Here is a 19082-nt window from a genome sequence, read left to right on the forward strand (position 1 = left end):
TGTTGGAAGATTTTTAATCACAGTTCCAATTTCAGTGCTTGTGATTGGTCTGTTTATATTTTCTCTTTCTTCCTGGTTCAGTCTCAGAAAGTTGTGCTTTTCTAAGAATTTGTCCATTTCTTCCAGGTTGTCCATTTGATTGGCATATAGTTGCTTGCAGTAATCTGTCAGTAATCTGGATCAGTAATCTGATCCTTTGCATTTCTGCAGTGTCACTTGTTAGTCCTCCTTTTTCATTTGTAATTCTGTGGATTTGAGTCTTCTCCCTTTTTTACTTGATAAGTCTGGCTAATGGTTTATCAATTTTGTTTATCTTCCCAAAGAACCAGCTTTTAGGTTTATTGATATTTGCTATCATTTCCTGCTTCATCCCATAGGTTTTGGTCTGTCGTGTTTTCATTGTCATTTGTTTCTAGGTATTTTTTGATTTCCTCTTTTATTTCTTCAGTGATCTCTTGGTTATTTAGTAGCATATTTTTTAGCCTCCATGTGTTTATATTTTTTATAGTTGTTTTTCTGTAATTGATATCTAGTCTCATAGCATTGTGGTCAGAAAAGATAGTTGATACGATTTCACTTTTCTTAAATTTACCAAGGCTTGATTTGTGACTTAAGATATGATCTCTCCTGGAGAATGTTCCATGAGCACTTGAGAAGAAAGTGTATTCTGTTGATTTTGGATGCAATGTCATATAAGTATCAATTAAGTCCCTCTTGTTTAGTGTGTCATTTAAAGCTTGTGTTTCCTTATTTATTTTCATTTTGATTGATCTGTCCATTGGTGAAAGTGGTGTGTTAAAGTCCCCTACTATTATTGTGTTACTGTCGATTTCCCCTTTTATCGCTGTTAGCATTAGCCTTATGTATTGAGGTGCTCCTGTGTTGGGTGCATAAATACTTACCGTTGTTATATCTTCTTGGATCGATCCCTTGATCATTATGTAGTGTCCTTGTTTGTCTCTTGTAATAGTCTTTATTTTGAAGACTATTTTGTCTGATATGAGAATTGCTACTCCAGCTTTCTTTTGATTTCCATTTGCATGGAATATCTTTTTCCATCCCCTCACTTTCAGTCTGTATGTGTCCCTAGGTCTGAAGTGGGTCTCTTGTAGACAGCATATATATGGGTCTTGTTTTTGTATCCATTCAGCCAGTCTGTGTCTTTTGGTGGGAGCATTTAATCCATTTACATTTAAGGTAATTATCGATATGTATGGTCCTATTACCATTTACTGAATTGTTTCGGGTTGTTCTTGTAGGTCTTTTCCTTCTCTTGTGTTTCTTGCCTAGAGAAGTTCCTTTAGCATTTGTTGTAAAGCTGGTTTTACCGTTTTCTTAATTGTTTTGGGTTTGTTATCGTAGGTCTTTTCCTTCTCTTGTGTTTCTTGCCTAGAGAAGTTCCTTTAGCACTTGCTGTAAAGCTGGTTTCTTGGTGCTCAGTTCTCTTAACTTTTGCTTGAATATAAAGCTTTTGATTTCTCCATCGAATCTGAATGAGTTCCTTGCTGGGTAGAGTAGCGTCGGTTGTAGGTTTTTCCCTTTCATCACTTTAAATATGTCCTGCCACTCCCTTCTGGCTTGCAGTGTTTCTGCTGAAAGATCAGATGTTAACCTTATGGGGATTCCTTTGTGTGTTATTTGTTGTTTTTCCCTTGCCGCTTTTAATATGTTTTCTTTGTATTTAATTTTTGACAGTTTGATTATTATGTGTCTTGGCGTGTTTATCCTTGGGTTTATCCTGTATGGGACTCTCTGTGCTTCCTGGACTTGATTGACTATTTCCTTTCCCATATTTGGGAAGTTTTCGAGTATAATCTCTTCGAATATTTTCTCAGTCCCTTCCTTTTTCTCTTCCTCTACTGGGACCCCTATTATTTGAATGTTGGTGCGTTTAATGTTGTCCCAGAGGTCTCTGAGACTGTCCTCAATTGTTTTCTTTCTTTATTCTGCTCTGCGGTAGTTATTTCCACTATTTTATCTTCCAGGTCACTTATCTGTTCTTCTTCCTCAGTTATTCTGCTATTGATTCCTTCTGGAGAATTTTTAATTTCATTTATTGTGTTGTTCATCATTGTTTGTTTTCTCTTTAGTTCTTCTACATCTTTGTTAAATGTTTCTTGTATTTTCTCCATTCTATTTCCAAGATTTTGGATCATCTTTACTATCATTATTCTGAATTGTTTTTCAGGTAGACTGCCTATTTCCTCTTCATGCGTTAGGTCTGGTGGGTTTTTACCTTGCTCCTTCATCTGCTGTGTGTTTCTCTGTCTTCTCATTTTGCTTAACTTACTGGGTTTGGGGTCTCCTTTTCGCAGGCTGTAGGTTCGTAGTTCCCGTTGTTTTTGGTGTCTAACCCCAGTGGGTGAGGTTGGTTCACTGGGTTGTGTAGGCTTCCTGGTGGAGGGGACTGGTGCCTGTGTTCTGGTGGATGAGGCTGGATCTTGTCTTTCTGGTGGGCAGGTCCGCATCCGGTGGTGTGTTTTGGGGTGTCTGTGAACTTATTATGATTTTAGGTAGCCTCTCTGCTAATGGGTGGGGTTGTGTTCCTGTCTTGCTAGTTGTTTGGCATAGGGTGTCCAGCACTGGAGCTTGCTGGTCATTGAGTGGAGCTCCGTCTTAGCTTTGAGAAGGAGATCTCTAGGAGAGCTCTTACCGATTGATATTACGTGGAGCTGGGAGGTCTCTGGTGTTCCAGTGTCCTGAACTTGGCTCTCCCACCTCAGAGGCTCAGGCCTGACACCTGGCTGGAGCACCAAGACCCTGTTAGCCACGTGGCTCAACTTGGTACGAGGGATGCTTGCCAGTGAATTAAGGTGTGAAAAAGACACAGGGCATAAATACCAAAGGTGTTGCCTGTGGTGCCAACTCTCTGGTTCCACGGACCTCTTTCCTTACTTTGTAATTCTCACTTTGGCTGGACTCCATTCAGGCCACCATCATAGCTCCCCTGGTACCCTAACTGAGCTCTGATTTTCCTGTGTGTTCCCCATTCTGCCCTTTAGTTCATTTTAAGTTGTAGGGAAGAGAGTCATATTCAGGTTACCTCAGGGAAAGGGGGTTATTGCAGGGTTATTCTCTAGGTGAGGAAGCCTCAACAGTCAACTGTGGAAGTCATTACTCGACAGGAAGGCTTCCCACTGGGTGCTGTCCTAGTGCTCAGCTACTTAGGGGGCTGCAGCCAGCGTAGAGGCGGTGGTCTTGGCTTGGAAATTGATTGCCAAATCTTCTCCGTTATGGCTTGATTGGTGGTAACAAACCATGGGGACCCATTCTTAGGGCATTACTTCTGGCATTCTTCCCTCAGAAGGAGCAGTGTAAATGGCTGTACTGTTAAGCTCCTTGGGTCCTTCTTATGCCATCAGGCCTGGGGTTTATCTTCTTAATGAATAACATTGGTCATGATATTCCCTGCTTAAAATCCTTCAGTTCCTCTCTCTTATAGGAAGATGTCAAAACTCCTTAGCATGGCTGTGGGTTTCCTTATTCTTCTCCCTTTCCTCCTTGACTTCTCTGTTCTGGCCACGTTGTACTTCTCCCTCTCTGAACTCATGCTGTGATTGATTGATTGATTGATTGATTGCTGCATTGGGTCTTCATTGCTGTGCACGGGCTTTCTCTAGTTGTGGAGAGCGGGGGCTACTCTTCATTGCAGTGTACAGGCTTCACATTGCGGTGGCTTCTCTTGTGGAGCATGGGCTCTAGAGCGCAGGCTCAGTAGTTGTGGCACACAGGCTCAGTAGTTGTGGCTCACGGGCTCTAAAGCGCAAGCTCAGTAGTTGTAGTGCACGGGCTTAGTTGCTCTATGGCATTTGGGATCTTCCCGGACCAGGGCTCGAACCTGTGTCCCCTGCATTGGCAGGTGGATTCTTAACCACTGCACCACCAGGGAAGCCCCATGCTGTGTTCTTTAAAGCGTCTTTCCTCATACGGGACTGCCCTTCCTTTCCTTCTTTGCTTACTTCCAGATTTAATTTACTCATCACCTCTGTTAACCTTTCCTGACTCCTCCTGGCAGTAGGTTGCTCATCCCTTTTTGTTCTCACTGTATCCTGTAGGGACCTGTCATATTAGAACATATTTGTGTATTTCACCCCTGGATTTTGAGCTAATTTAAGACAGAGACCGTGTCTTCTGTCTCATCAACCTCCCCCTCCCCTGAATTCATCAAATATTTATTCATGGTCGACTTTGTGCCAGCATTGGGTCCTTGTGGAATAATGTGGAGATGGTGCAGAGAGCATTTCGTTGCTATTAGGTGTTTTCTTTGTCTTCTAGGTCGTGATATTATTGGGCTGGCGGAAACCGGCTCTGGGAAGACAGGGGCCTTTGCTCTGCCCATTCTGAATATGCTGCTGGAGACGCCCCAGCGTTTGTTTGCCTTAGTTCTCACCCCCACTCGGGAGCTAGCCTTTCAGATCTCAGAGCAGTTTGAAGCCCTGGGGTCTTCTATTGGGGTGCAGTGTGGTAAGTGTCAAGAGGAAAGGAATCTTCAGAATTTCTTCACAGGTTGAGAATGTGAATGGAAGGAAGTGTCGTTAACATAAGTTCATTGACCTAAAGAGCTGATTTGGTATTTAGCTTCGGGGAAAGTTGTAATTGTAAGGGAAGAAAAATGAAAGTAGAAATGTGTCATTGGCTTTACAGTGAACTATGGAAAAAAATTAAGGATCTCTTCTCAATATTCTTTTTCTTTCTGTAGCTGTGATTGTAGGTGGAATTGATTCAATGTCTCAATCTCTGGCCCTGGCCAAAAAGCCACATATAGTAATAGGTGAGTAATGACAATGGTAAAAGACACTGGTGATGATGAATTGGAGAAAATCTACTGATATTGGGTGTAACTTCTTTGTGCGGAAAGAGTTCAAAGAATAGATTTAATTTTTTGGTTAATTTTTTTTAATTTCTGAAATTCTGGTTGGGAGGCGGTGGTCACTTTCTTTCTGTCCTTTTTCTTAAACATTGCCCTCTCTCCTCAACTTTTCTTGTTAGCAACTCCTGGTCGACTGATTGACCACTTGGAAAATACAAAAGGTTTCAACTTAAGAGCTCTCAAGTACTTGGTCATGGATGAAGCAGACCGAATATTGAATATGGATTTTGAGACAGAGGTGAGCTCTCAACATCTTTCCTCTTCCTAGAGCATCTCAAAATCTGTTCAAAATCTGGTTCATTACATACCTGCTTTTGTGGAGCACTTAACCATTGTTGGTTAATTTAACATCTCTGCTGCTTTTTTCATTCTTGATGCTCTTTACACTGTCAGTGCCTCAGCATCCTCTTTACTTTTATTTTTTCTTTCTTTTTTATTGAAGGATGGTTGATTTATAATATTATATTATTTTTAGGTGTGCAACATAGTGATTCAATATTTCTATAGATTATACTCCATTTAAAATTATTACAAAATAATGGCTGTATTTCCCTGTGCTGTACAATATATCCTTGTTGCTTTTAAATTAAATTAAATTGAATTAAGTTTTTACTGAAGTATAGTTAATTTACAATGTTGTGTTTCTGGTATACAGCAAAGTGATTCAGTTATACATACATATATAAATATGTGTATATATATATACATATATATGTGTGTATGTGTTTATATACATATACCTACACAAACTCCTAATTTATCCTTCTCTCTTTTTCCCTTTGGTAACCATAAGTTTGTTTTCTATGTCTGTGAATGTGTTTCTGTTTTGTAAATAAGTTCATTTGTATCATATTTTAGATTCCACATATAAGTGATATTATATGATATTTGTCTTTGTCTGACTTCACTTAGTATGATAATCTCTAGGTCCATCCATGTTGCTGCAAATGGCATTGTTTCATTCTTTTTTATGGCTGAGTAGTATTCCATTCTGTATATATACCACATCTACTTTATCCATTCATCTGTTGATGGACATTTAGGTTGCTTCCATCTCTTGGATATTGTAAGTAGTCTCAGCATCCTCTTTCAAATATAGTCTAACTTGGGGGGCGAGGGATAAATTAGGAATATGGGATTAACATACACACACTACTATATATAAAATAGATAAACAACAAGGACCTACTGTATAGCACAGGGAACTATATTCAATATCTTGGAATAACAACAGTTTAAATCAGCAGAGTAGAGCTAATCTAAGAGAAAAGTGAAGAATAAGCATTAATCAACTAAATAAGCTATGACGAATGGGTCATCAAAGAAGAGATGGAAGAGGTTGAAATCAAATGAAATGGAAAAAGAAAATCTGGTTTTGGTATTTCTCATCTCTGAAATCAAAGTCAGTCTATATGTATATGTATGTGTGTGTGTGTGTGTATATATATATATATATATATATATATATATACACACACACACACACATACATATACATATAGACTGACTTTGATTTCAGAGATGAGAAATACCAAAACCAGATTTTCTTTTTCCATTTCATTTGATTTCAACCTCTTCCATCTCTTCTTTGATGACCCATTCGTCATAGCTTATTTAGTTGATTAATGCTTATTCTTCACTTTTCTCTTAGATTAGCTCTACTCTGCTGATTTAAACTGTTCTTTTCTCTGACTGGCATTATTTTTTGATAGCATCTGGTATGGTATCAAATAGTAAATATTCAGTCTGTTTTAGCTGAACTGAGTCAAAGTTTTGAGTCCCCAAATCCCCACAGTGATGTATTTAGTTTGTTACCCCTTATCTCCTTCACAAGCAGCATTTGCAGGTGTCCATTCTAAATGTTATGTTGGTATCCTTTGCTCTTTCTGCCTTATTAGGTTGACAAGATCCTGAAAGTGATTCCCCGAGATCGGAAAACATTTCTCTTCTCTGCTACAATGACCAAGAAGGTAAACTTTTCTAGGACTTCTCTTTTCTTCTTTATAAGAATTGATAAATAGAAACAGTCACAGTGACAATAATAAAAATAGAGTATTTGTGAATCAGTGTACTATTCTAGGTTTTCTTTCGTCAGGTGCAAAAACTTCAGCGAGCAGCGCTGAAGAATCCTGTGAAATGTGCCGTTTCCTCTAAATACCAGACGGTTGAGAAGTTACAGCAATATTATCTTTTTATTCCTTCTAAGTTCAAGGTAAAGTGTTTGCTTTGATCATTCCTGCCTCTCCCTCTCCTTCTTCACCAAGGCATCTAAAAATGTGTCAACTCGTGATTAGCCAAGAGCTGTGCTACAGATTGGAGTCCTTTCTGTTTGTTTTAGAGCTCATGCCGTGCTTATATTTATTACTGATAAAGTCAAACATTTCGGGAATTCACAACATATTAAACCACAGTAATGAAGTCATGATACAATCCCTTCCTAACCCCATCCTTGAGGTAGTTTTTCTTTTGCCTGCTTATTATGTGGCTTTTTTATGGGCAAAGGACCCTAGTTTTGTGCTTTGATGTTAGGGCTTTGCGTGCTTGCTGAGTACAGATCTCCTTGTGCTTGGCTTCAGGCTGTGTGTGAAACTCATGGTTCACAGAGATGATAACGATAATGCCAGTTGAGGAGTGCAAAGCTGGAGGCTGGGGGTCTGGGTAACTGAGAAGCAGCTATGGGCTTAGTCTTTTACATAATTTATATGCCCAGGATGGCAACCTTCTTCCAGGTTCAGTTACATATGTTGTTTTGGCTTTATGACTTAGGATACCTACCTGGTTTATATTCTAAATGAATTGGCTGGAAACTCCTTTATGATATTCTGCAGCACCTGTAACAATACTCAGAGGACAGCTTTGCTACTCCGAAATCTTGGATTCACTGCCATTCCCCTCCATGGACAGATGAGTCAGGTAACTATTCTTTGGAATCATTAGTGGTGAACTGGGGGCATGAGAAAGCTAAACCTTGTAGCAGGAGATTTCTGCAGTAGCAACACATGACATTAATGCATCTTCCCATAGTTGTCCTGATTTTATGGGCATTAAAGTGTTGCTTTGGATGCTACTTCCTCCTTTCAGGATAGCAAGAGGCTCAAATTAGAATATTCCACAGATAGTTGTCTGGGATGGAAGCTATTGAGTTGATTTATTCAGCGCTCATGGTAATAGTGACTCTCTCGTCTCTACCCAATTATCTTTCTGTCATGTTTAACAAACTCTGTTTCATGTTAGTATTTTCTAGCTTTAGTCTTAAATATCTTTTTATTGAACAGTGACTCTCTCGTCTCTACCCAATTACTCTGTTTCATGTTAGTATTTTCTAGCTTTAGTCTTAAATATCTTTTTATTGCTTCCATGTTTCCTTTTGACCTGTGCAGCCTAGTTCAGACTAAGGGGGAAGCATCCTTTTAAAAATTTCTGTCTTGGTTCTTGTATTTATTTAGTGTGTCTAGTTTGTGTGTCTTGGATTCCAAGTTTTTCAAGATTAAAATTCTTTCCATTTCTTCTTTTCATCGTCTCAGAGCAAGCGACTAGGATCCCTTAATAAATTTAAGGCAAAGGCTCGTTCCATTCTTTTAGCAACTGATGTTGCAAGCCGTGGTTTGGACATACCTCATGTGGATGTAGTTGTTAACTTTGACGTTCCTACCCATTCCAAGGTGAGTCCTGTTGCTGACCTGACTTTCTAGCCCCAAAGTGTTGTTCTTTTCTTTTCTTTTCCCCTGTCCTTCCTTTCCCTTCCTCCTTTTCTCCCTCCCTTCCTCTTTCTCTCTCTCTCCCCCACCTCCTTCTCCCTCCTTTTCTTTTTTTTTTTTAAATTGAGATGTAATTGACATATAACATTATATTAGTTTCAGGTATAAAATGTAATGATTTAATATTCGTATATATTGTAGATTGGTCATAGTAAGTCTAGTTAACATCTGTCACCATTCATAATTACGCATTTCTTTTCTCATGATGAGAATTTTCCCTTAGCATTTTCCCTTAGCAACTTTCAAATATGCAGTACAGTATTATTAACTCTAGTCAGCATGTTGTACATTACATCCCCATGACTTATTTATTTTATAACTGAAATTTGTACCTTTTACCCCCTTCACCCATTTCACACACACCCATCCCTGCCTCTGGAAACCACCAAATCTGTTCTCTGTATCTGTGAGCCCAATTTTTTTTGTTTTTGTTTTTGTTTTAGATTCCACATATAAGCGAGATCTCAGTATTTGTCTCTGTCTAACTTATTTCACTTAGCTGAATACCCTCAAGGTCTATCCATGTTGTCACAAATAGAAAGATGTCATTCTTTTTTATGGCTGAATAATATTCCATTGTATCCAAAGTGTATTTCTTAATGGAATGTTTTCTGTCTTTCCTTAGTTACAGTATTGGAGTTTTTTTGGTGTGTGTGTGTGTCCTTGATTAGTTAAGTGTCAAAGATAGGGAAAGCTCTAGATCTTTTCGTTCTCCTCATCTTGCACATGGCTGTGGATGTGATATTAATGAATGTGAATGAAGGAGCCCAGGAGAGGGGTTAGAGGCTCACCGTCGGAGGCGCAGACACACCACGTGCTCACCTGTTGGTCTAGCTGATGAGAGATGGCAGCATGTGGTCCTCAGTGTATCCCAGGGTTTCTCAGCCTCAGTACTGTTAACATCTTGGTCTGGGAATTCTTCGTTGCGGGCCTGTCCTTTGCATTATAGGATGGTGAGCAGAATTCCTGGCTTCTACTCACAGGTGACATTATGACAACCAGATGTTTCCAGACATTTCCAAATGTCCCCTGGGGAGGATGAAACTGACCCCAGTTGAGAACAACTAGTGTGTCTCGACTTCGTATTAAACTGCTGTAGACAGGGTCCTGTCTCATGATTTTCACAGTAACTCTGTGTGAGTTTGGCCATGTATTTGTGTCCCTGTTTTATAGATACAAACCAGGGTTCAGAGAAGTTCTGGACTTGTAGACAGTTGTGTCACTGGTCGGTGGGAAAAGCAGATCTGTGACCCAGGTCTGCCTCTAGATCTAGTGCCATTTTCCTCTGCCTGTGCTATGTCCGTGGAGATTTGCTTTGTAGATTTGTCTTTCTATAAAAGAAAGGAAAAAGGGGGTCAGTTTTGTGCTGTAAGGAGAATAAGAAAAGTGAAGTAGATTTATCTCTATAACAGATTGCCATTTCATCTCTCCACGTTCCAACACAAATCTGTTTTCTTTCAAAGGTTTGCAGGAAGAATTTACATACAGTTTTTAATTTATATTCCAGCTAACTCAAAGTTACTTACCGTTTTCATTTCAGGATTACATCCATCGAGTAGGTCGAACAGCTCGAGCAGGGCGCTCTGGAAAGGCTATTACCTTTGTCACACAGTAAGTGACCCGACTTTGGGGCAGAGCAATGTAGAGAAAAGAGCAGGACTGTGGGGCAGACAGACCTGGAACCTGACTTCACCACTTACTGTAACAGTCACTTAACCTCCCTCATCCCGCCTTCATTGTTTGTAAAATAGAAATAATAATACCGATCTAGCAGGGTTTTAATGAAGACTGGTGATGTGTATGTAAAGAGCATATACTGTACAACATATGTGTAGTATAGTACTTGGCATATAGAAGCACACACCAAAAAAACCCTGTTATTTCTTTTAAATGCTGGAGCCAGAGAACAGTGACCATTCCCTCAGCTCACAGTATTACAGTAACTATTTCTGATTTTGTTTTCAAAGGAACAAATTGTTATGGTACCCAGGGCTTTTCTGGGAGTAAGGAATATGTTGGGTGGTTTTCTGCTGGGCTGTGCGCAGAAGATTGCATTCAGTTAGCATTCCGAAAAGGAATAATAGGTTCAATATTGTTGAGGACTGTGGCCCCTGTTGCATCATAGTTTTGGAATAGACAGACACGTGCATTGTCAGCCAGCCAGAGCCATGGCAATTTTCGTCTTTCAGATACGACGTGGAACTCTTCCAGCGCATAGAACACTTAATTGGGAAGAAATTGCCTGTCTTTCCAACCCAGGATGACGAGGTTATGATGCTGACAGAACGTGTGACTGAGGCCCAGAGATTTGCCCGAATGGTATGCAACACAGTTTCTCACCAGCAAATGAAATTAACTTACATGCAAGACACTTTATTGTGTTAGTCCTCAACTTGGAATATTTTATTCCAAATTTAAGATGAGCATACTAAAGTGCAGATGCAGGTAATTTGCTTTCGACTGTACAACTAAATGGTTGAATCAGGGTTTGGGCTCAGTCTGACCACAGTGACCGCATTCCCGGCCACTGTTCACGTTTCACATGAGGCAAAAAAAAAAAACACCTTTAGACTTGAGATCAGGAGGTGGAGCTGTGACCTGTGAGCCTGGACAAGGTGTCTAAGCTCTCAGAATCAGTTCCTCATTTGTAGATAGGGGATAATAGTTACCTTGAATACAGGGTTTTATGAGCATCAAGCAAGCTGATGTAAACAGCGTAGTTACTGATAGTAGCGGTAGCGATGAGAAGGTTCTAAAGGAGCACCTTTCCAAGTGCCGTCTGCTCCCTGGAGTGCTGGTCTGAGGGGTGAAGAAACTTCGCCCATGGGGTGCTTTCTGATTGGCTGAGGTGTGGACTTGTTTTTGTTTTTCTGCCCACATGGAATTCTTTGTTTGGTGTTTTTGTTTATAAAAATATTACATGTGCATTGGGAAACATTTTTAGAAAATACACAAAGGATTAAAATAGTAAGTGAAACACATAAGCCACCCCCCACAGAAAACCATTGAGAACAGTTGGCTATTTTTCTTTCTTTAGCCGTAATTAGACTTTATCTAATTGTATATGACTTTATCTAAGTGTATATCATTTTTCTATTTGAACTAGCAGAGATTCATGTGATCACTTCTTTTTTTTTTTTTTTTTTTTCACATTTTAAACTTTATTCAAAAAGTGTCATCTAGGCTGTGTCTTAGCCCTGAATCGATTTCATGTGATTACTTTTTTTTTTTTTTTTTTTCACATTTTAAACTTTATTCAAAAAGTGTCATCTAGGCTGTGTCTTAGCCCTGAATCGATTCAGTTACCAAACTTTCCTAAACACCAGTGGCAGGAGTAAGCTCTTGGAGTTGTTGTAAGGTCCTTAACTGCCTTCTGACTCGTCAAGGGAAACCAAATCGGGTCTTCTAGACTTTGCATTAGGTATATTTTATTACTTTCCAATGTTTTGAAAATTGGTAATCTGAGGAGAGAGAATTCAGTTTTTTTAAAATAGCACTGCTTGCAAGTTTAGAAACTGATATCTTAGACTCTAGCATCTTAGAATTCTCATGTGATCATTTCTTAATGGCTACAGAGAATTCTGTCATGAATATATAACGTGATTTACATTGATGTGTGATTATGCTTTTCCCAGTTTTTTGTATTTTAACTAGAACTCTGTTGAACATCCTGATATGTGCAGCTTTGCACACTTGTCTTGTTTCCTTAGAATAAATTCCTAGAAGTAGAATCAATTGTTGGGTGGAGGAGAATACACAGTTAAAATTCGAATTCATACATAATGTCAAACTGCCCCCCTAGAAAAGCTAGAGCACTTTTACACAATGAGTGACAGTGTATGTGACTGTCCCCACACTCTGACCAGGTCTAGGTATTACCATTCTCTTAAATCTTTGCCAGAATAATAATAATAGCTTATTGTTTTAATCTTCCTGTCTTTGATTACTAATAAGATGAACATTTTTGTATCTTGGGATTTTGGTCTTATTCCTTTGCTAATGTGAGGTGTTAGGGAGTTACTTACTGTTTGATTTTAGGGAGCAGAGAGCAGGATGTGTCACTCTCAGTGACAGTCATTCATTTTCAATCCCATCCTTTCTGTTTCTGGCAGGAATTAAGGGAGCATGGAGAGAAGAAGAAGCGCTCGTGGGAGGTTGCTGGGGACAATGATGATACAGAGGGTGCAATCGGCGTCAGGAACAAGGTGGCTGGAGGAAAAATGAAGAAACGGAAAGGCCATTAATCTCTTTCATAAAGACTAGATTTCTGCTTTCTGTTCTGTAAAGAGGATTGAAGGAGAGAATGGGACCTCTCCCTCCAGAGTTCTGCAGGCCGAAATCCATCAGAATTGTGTCCAGAATCTGCCCAGCTCACTCAGTGCTCATCCCCCTTTCCGTGTGTTAGAACATCGTTGCCTGCAGAATATTTTCGAAGTGCTGATGTCAAGACTCGGACTGTTCTTCAGCTTTGGTTCCTTGCTCCTGACACTAGTAAGATGTGCTCTCCTATCCCTTCACACAGACCTGTGCTTTTTTCAGCTGCAAGTCGAGGACTGGGCTAATGAAGCCCTTGACCTGTAATTGTAAAGGAAAGGAGCTTCTAGAGCTAAAAACAGTGATACTTCCACAGTCTCAGCTTGTGTTTCATGAGACCAAATGGGAAATAATAAATTTAAATATTATTTTTTAAAAATTCAAACTCCTTGAGGACCTTTTTGGGTTACAGACTTTATAGATTTAGTAAAATCTTCCTAATAGGTAAGAAACTGACAGTGGTGATTCCATGGCAAATTCATTGGTTGTCCTTAATTTGAGGTAAACATTATTTATGACTTGAAAAAAATCAACAAAGAAACCAGAGGATGGGTGGCTTTGAAAGGGACGTCCTGCTTGAAAGGAGGTTGTGTTTTTCTTGGGGATGGAGCACAGTCTCTTAGATCCCTGAATAGATTCACATCCCTGGCTTCTTGGATTAAAATCCTCTGTGGGGGGCTTCCCTGGTGGCACAGTGGTTAAGAATCCGCCTGCCAATGCAGGGGATACGGGTTCGAGCCCTGGTCCGCGAAGATGCCACGTGCCGCGGAGCAACTAAGCCCGTGCGCCACAACTACTGAGCCTGTGCTCTAGAGCCTGCGAGCCACAACAACTGAGCCCACGTGCCACAACTACTGAAGCCCACGCGCCTAGGGCCCATGCTCTGCAACGAGAGAAGCCACCGCAATGAGAAGCCCCCACTCGCCGCAACTAGAGAAAGCCTGCATGCAGCAATGAAGACCCAACGCAGCCAAAAATAAATAAATTAAAAAAAAATAAATTCTCTTTGGGAGTCAAGTGTGGATGTTGATTGCAGGAAGGTCTTTATAAAAATAGGGGGTGGGGTGCCTACCTCTGGGGGCTAATTCTCCATTTATCTTGTTTCCTGATGGGACTCTCCAGAGTGGCTTAGCTAATAGCAACTCTCTCTCCCTCTGGGCCGGTGGGTAAAAGCCAGTGGATGGTTGCTGTTTCAGCTCAGTGGAAGACTTCAGAAGCAAGCTGGATTTGAATCGGGTTATGGGTGGTGGGTAAGAAGGGATTGGAGTTATCCTGAAGGAGTCTGAACTTTCTAAATAGGCAGGGTCTCTAACTTAGGGTCTGTGGACCCCTGAGGTATATGCATATTTCTGGGGAGACTAAAAAGGTTAAAAACCTCTTCTAAAGCTTACCTGTTGTTTCTGAAGTATATACGTATTATGCTTTGCTAGGATGGGAAGATAGGACTCTAAGGGAAGAAAGGTGGATGATGTGTCTTCAGGCATATTAGTAGGCCCAGACCATAAACTAGAGTCCCAGGCAGGACAGGTAAAAATGTCATTGTGAAGGGCAGGAGGCACAGAAATAAATGAATGCGATGCAGTAGTAAATGAGGGCAAAGCTGTTGGTTTGTATCACTAATCGGAACTGTTCTTCATGCTCCCTGTCCGCAAAGGCAAGATTGCAGAAGTCTTGAGGCTGAAACCCTAATCGAGGTGTGTATGAGTTTCCTGGGGCTGCTGTACCAAAGTACCAGAAACCGGGAGGGCTTAAAACAGCAATTTGTTGGATCACAGTTCTGGAGTCCAGATGTCCAAGACCAAGTTATCAGCAGGGTTCCATCTGAAACGTCTCGGGAAGGGTCTGTCCTTGCCGCCTCCTAGCGTCTGGTGGTGGCCAGCGGCCCCTGGCTTGTGGCAACGTAGCTCCAGTCTCTGCCTCCATATCTTCACGTAACCTTCTTCCCTGTGTGTCTGCCATCACGTGGCCTTCTTAAAAGGATGCGATAATTGGATTTGGGCACACCCTAATCTGGTATGGATTAGGGTGTGCCCTAAATCCAATTATCCATACTGGATTAGGGCACACCCTAATCCAGTATGACCTCGTCTTGACTCATTATCTCCACAGACCCCATTTCCAAATAAGGTCACATTCTGGGGTTCCACGTAGACATGAAACCCCAGAATCTGGGGGGACACCATTTAGCCCAGTACAAACCGTCTTTCTGGACTGTTGTGTTTTGGGGGGTTTAAGATTGTGTTGTGGAATACAAGTGTTAGATAGAGTTGATTACAAAGAAAGTGGAGAAAAGACAGGAGATAGGTCTTCAGAAACAGTAGGATGGGTAAAAGTAGAGAAGTTTACAGGGACATCCTCTTAAATGAAATGTAAATTGTTTTGTAGTCAAGGTCCGAAAGGGTCTCGTTCTAGAAGTGGAGAAGGAGGTCTCTGGTCTGTCTTCTAGTCCCATCTTAGTGTAATTCCTAAGTTCTGCTTTCCTGATTGAAGAAACCGAGGGCTTCAAAACAACCAACCAACCTCTCCCCCTCCCCCAACTGCAAACAATTCCCACACCTAACTTTTCTGACTTAAAGGGAGTATCTTGCAATAGTCGTCAGTAATGCTGGCCCAGAGAAAATTCTCCCTTATTTCTCATCTGAATCATAAAACCACTTTATACAGTATTCTTTGTATCATGGCTTCATGTTACTAGCTAGCGTGGTTTTACTTCCTCTGTACAGAGCTAAAGTGAGATGAGGAAAATACCTCTACCTTATGAAGGGGTCTTAGGATCCCAGTGATGGGGTTTCAGCTGAGCAGGCTATTCTAGGCTTAAAAGCAGGCCCAGAATTCCAGGCTCTCTGGAATGTAAGGGCCCTCGGGATTCTAGGAGTCGCTCGGAGGGATCTGGACCCAACTAGATCTTGCTTATTCTTAGTGCCTCAAAAATGTGATGAATATCCTAGAACTTGGCTGGCTCTATAAAGACATCTGGCTTACAGCCAGAGTGTTTTCCAGGTAGCTTCCTAGCTGCAGATATATCCCAAAATCCAAATCAGAGACTCTGTCTACCCCAGGTCCCTCAAAGCCCTGGGAAATGAGACCAGAAAGAACCACAGGCTGTGGTATTGGTTACAGAAAATGAAGGCGTCCAAGTTATCCAAAGCAGGTAACAAAATAACATCAAGCAAGTCTGCTCCAAAGACTTGAATGCAGAATTAGAGAGTATACAAGAAGTTTTAATCCGCATAGTTCTCAAGGTGAAATCTAGCCTCAGGGCTGATAATAAATCAGGGTGTGAGTCACCCCTCTTTAGCACGAATGACGAGAGACCCAGACTCTGGCATTAGAGACTCAAGGGCTACCCACACCCACATTCTTTTTCATGCCTCACCTGTCCCAGGTATGCACTAAAAATAACTGCAGAAACTTGAACTCCGGGAAATCACACTGAACAGTCTCACCTAGAAGAAAGAGTTGATTTGTGCTCAGTGGAAGAGAGACGGGGAAAAGTGGGATCATGTAGAGACTGTGTAATCTCTAGTTGGTGGGCCCTGATGTCTTCATATGCTTGAAGTTTTTATCTGTTTGTAGTCCACCCAATACCTTCCAAAACTATAATTCTTCATTAACCTGTGGATGCCATCCAGGGACTGGAAGAAACTGGAGGGATGCGGAACACAGCGAAGTGTGGGCAAAGTGTTAGTCAAGAGACTTGTTCACGCTGTAGCTCTGTGACCTCGTGAGAGTTACTGAACCTCGATTTATCTCACTTGTTAATACGGAAATAAGAGCATCTCGCCAATCTGCCTCAGAGTCTTGAAGCTGGTTTTATTTATTTTTTAATTCTGTTCCCTCCCTCTCTCCCTTCCAGTGTCTGCTCTATCCCAGCCACTGTGCCAGGTACCAGGAAGACGATACTGAAGAGAAGTCAGACGCTGTCTTGGATGAACTCAGTCTTAGCATGGTATTGTGGTCGTGTTTGCCCAGGGGGCAGGGCCCATGGCCTACTCGTGGGTGTGACTCTGACATCTTGCAGGGCCCAGCACACAGTGAAGGTTCAATATCTGTCCTTTTCTGAAACATGCTGTGTATTGGCATCTTCACACGTGTCTTTAGTTCCTTTCAGTCCTGAAAGGTGGATGTTATTGTTCCCATTATAAGCTAAGGAGCCGGACTATCCAATCTGCTTCTTACCAGCTGTGAGACCTTGGGCAAAGTATTCAATCTTTTCTTGTTTCAATCTCCTTATCTGAAGAAACACAGATAGTAATAAACCTTGTGAGGTTTAAATGAACTGTACTGTGGCTGTCCTCATAATGATCCATAAGTGTTAGCCGTTGTGATTGTCATTATTATTACTATTATTGCAGATGAAGAGTGGCTAAGTAGCTTGTCATACAGCGTGTAAGGGACCAAATTTGATTTCAAGCCTCTACTCTTTATGCTGAATACACTGTGTGTGTTAAGTGTGTGTGTATAATTTCATATTATTCAGCAAGTGCTTATTGCATGAAGATTGAGCCATCATTTGTAATTTTTTTCCTTTGGAAAAATGTATTCCACAGAACAAACAAGTATGACACAAATGAGCTTTCAGACTCCAGCCTATTCGATATTTGCAGATTGGAACGGCCAGTCGGGAGAATATGACATTTTCATTTCCACCAGTAGGTGGCAGAAGGGAGAAAAGATACCCCTAAAGGGGCGGAGTTTTCACAGTGGCTGATTAAAAGGGCTCTTTGTCTAATGTTTGGCCCACAGTGACTAAGGGCCCGGGGGGTCAGGGTGGGTATGAGAACTACCTTCAGGTATTTGAAGGTGTCAGCCTTCAAGAAGGTCTACTAGGTTGACCCAGAAGATGGGGACTGGGGATAGAAGTAAACTGAGGTTCCGATGTAGTGAGAAGAAGGAGTCGCATTCCACTATTATCTCTTCCTCACATTCCCAGCCTGCATTCCCTACTGTTCAGCCTGCAAGCAGCTTGGCCCTTCCCTCCTGGGATTTTAAGTCCCTTGTCCTCCGTTTATGGCCCCTCCAACTCCCACCCCAGTCTGTAACCTCAGAGTACTGTTATTCTCCCCCCACCATCACTGCCCACTCCCACTACGTGTTCGTGTTTCTGAGCGTAAATTTGCCAAGCCATGAATCCCCCTTCTGTTGTACCTTCTCTTTTACTGCATATCCATCTAGTAAGCTTTGTCCATAGCCCTCACTCCTCTGTCAGATAAGCCTGGTGCTGGTTAGCTGGAGAGCCACTTGTTCCTTCATTCTGTCCTAAAGACATATCTTTCAGCTCCAAGTGATGGGGCATTGTCCCTCTGGTTCCAAAAGAGTGGTAGCAGCCTTCAGGTGTGGTGGTCAGAAATAACGGAGCTAACTCCACCGTCACTGATTTCTGTGCCGGCTCTTTCTTCACACATTCCTTTAGGGGGAGGAGTCCACTGGTGACTCCTGCCCAATACCTGACCTCTGAGAAACTCTCCAACTCAAGCTGTTCCATCCCGTGCCGACTTCAAACCAACATCCTTATTGTGTTTTCTGGGTGGCTCAAAACAGTAGGGACCAGGAGAAGGTTTCTTATTCGACATATTTCTGCTTGTATATTTGTAATGGCTTGTTTGTTGCTCTTTACATAAGGATGTGGAGAGCCTGCTGTGTGCTAGGCATTTGCTAGGTGCTTGGCATATACTGTTTCATTTACTGGAGATAATGAGTCATTTCCTGAGGAAACAGAAAAGCTTGTTTGTGATATTTTAAAATCACAACCTGGTCACTCCTTATTCTTTATCTTCCATGATTTCTTAAATTCATCCAAAGCTGTCCAGGAAATGAGCATGGTGAGCTGATGCTGACAAAATGAAACAGAGATTTGATCACATCATAGATCTTCTGTGACTTCTGTGTCCATTTCGTTGATCTGGGTAGAATCCAAAGGCCTGAGGGAGTGGGGGAGTGGAAGAGATGCATCTCTTCACCAGAGTTTTATATTTTCACCAAGTCTCTATAAAATTAATAAATTTGATGTTTGGACTCTGTCATAATATTCATGTGAAACCTCACCCCAAAGCAGAATTTTAGGGTTGAGAGGACCTTGGTGATCAACCAGATTGTTCATTTTTCCTTTGAGGGTACTTAACGGCAGTATGTGTACCTTT

General features: G+C 41.3%; 1 protein-coding gene across 1 annotated transcript in view; it reads left to right on the plus strand.

Annotated features, from left to right (window-relative positions):
* The window catches only part of DDX47 (DEAD-box helicase 47), a 19444-nt gene extending 6129 nt beyond the window's left edge, over positions 1 to 13315 (plus strand). Inside the window, exons 3-12 of the mRNA XM_024129253.3 lie at positions 4276 to 4464; positions 4700 to 4771; positions 4990 to 5108; positions 6769 to 6840; positions 6966 to 7082; positions 7637 to 7783; positions 8395 to 8532; positions 10169 to 10239; positions 10818 to 10947; positions 12741 to 13315. Coding sequence (XP_023985021.1) covers positions 4276 to 4464; positions 4700 to 4771; positions 4990 to 5108; positions 6769 to 6840; positions 6966 to 7082; positions 7637 to 7783; positions 8395 to 8532; positions 10169 to 10239; positions 10818 to 10947; positions 12741 to 12872 — 1187 coding nt within the window. The 3' untranslated portion in view covers positions 12873 to 13315. The remainder of the gene's footprint in view (positions 1 to 4275; positions 4465 to 4699; positions 4772 to 4989; positions 5109 to 6768; positions 6841 to 6965; positions 7083 to 7636; positions 7784 to 8394; positions 8533 to 10168; positions 10240 to 10817; positions 10948 to 12740) is intronic.
* Positions 13316 to 19082: the final 5767 nt, after the last annotated feature.

The sequence above is a fragment of the Physeter macrocephalus genome, chromosome 6 (genome assembly GCF_002837175.3).
Source record: "Physeter macrocephalus isolate SW-GA chromosome 6, ASM283717v5, whole genome shotgun sequence".
In the NCBI taxonomy this organism is placed as follows: domain Eukaryota; kingdom Metazoa; phylum Chordata; class Mammalia; order Artiodactyla; family Physeteridae; genus Physeter; species Physeter macrocephalus.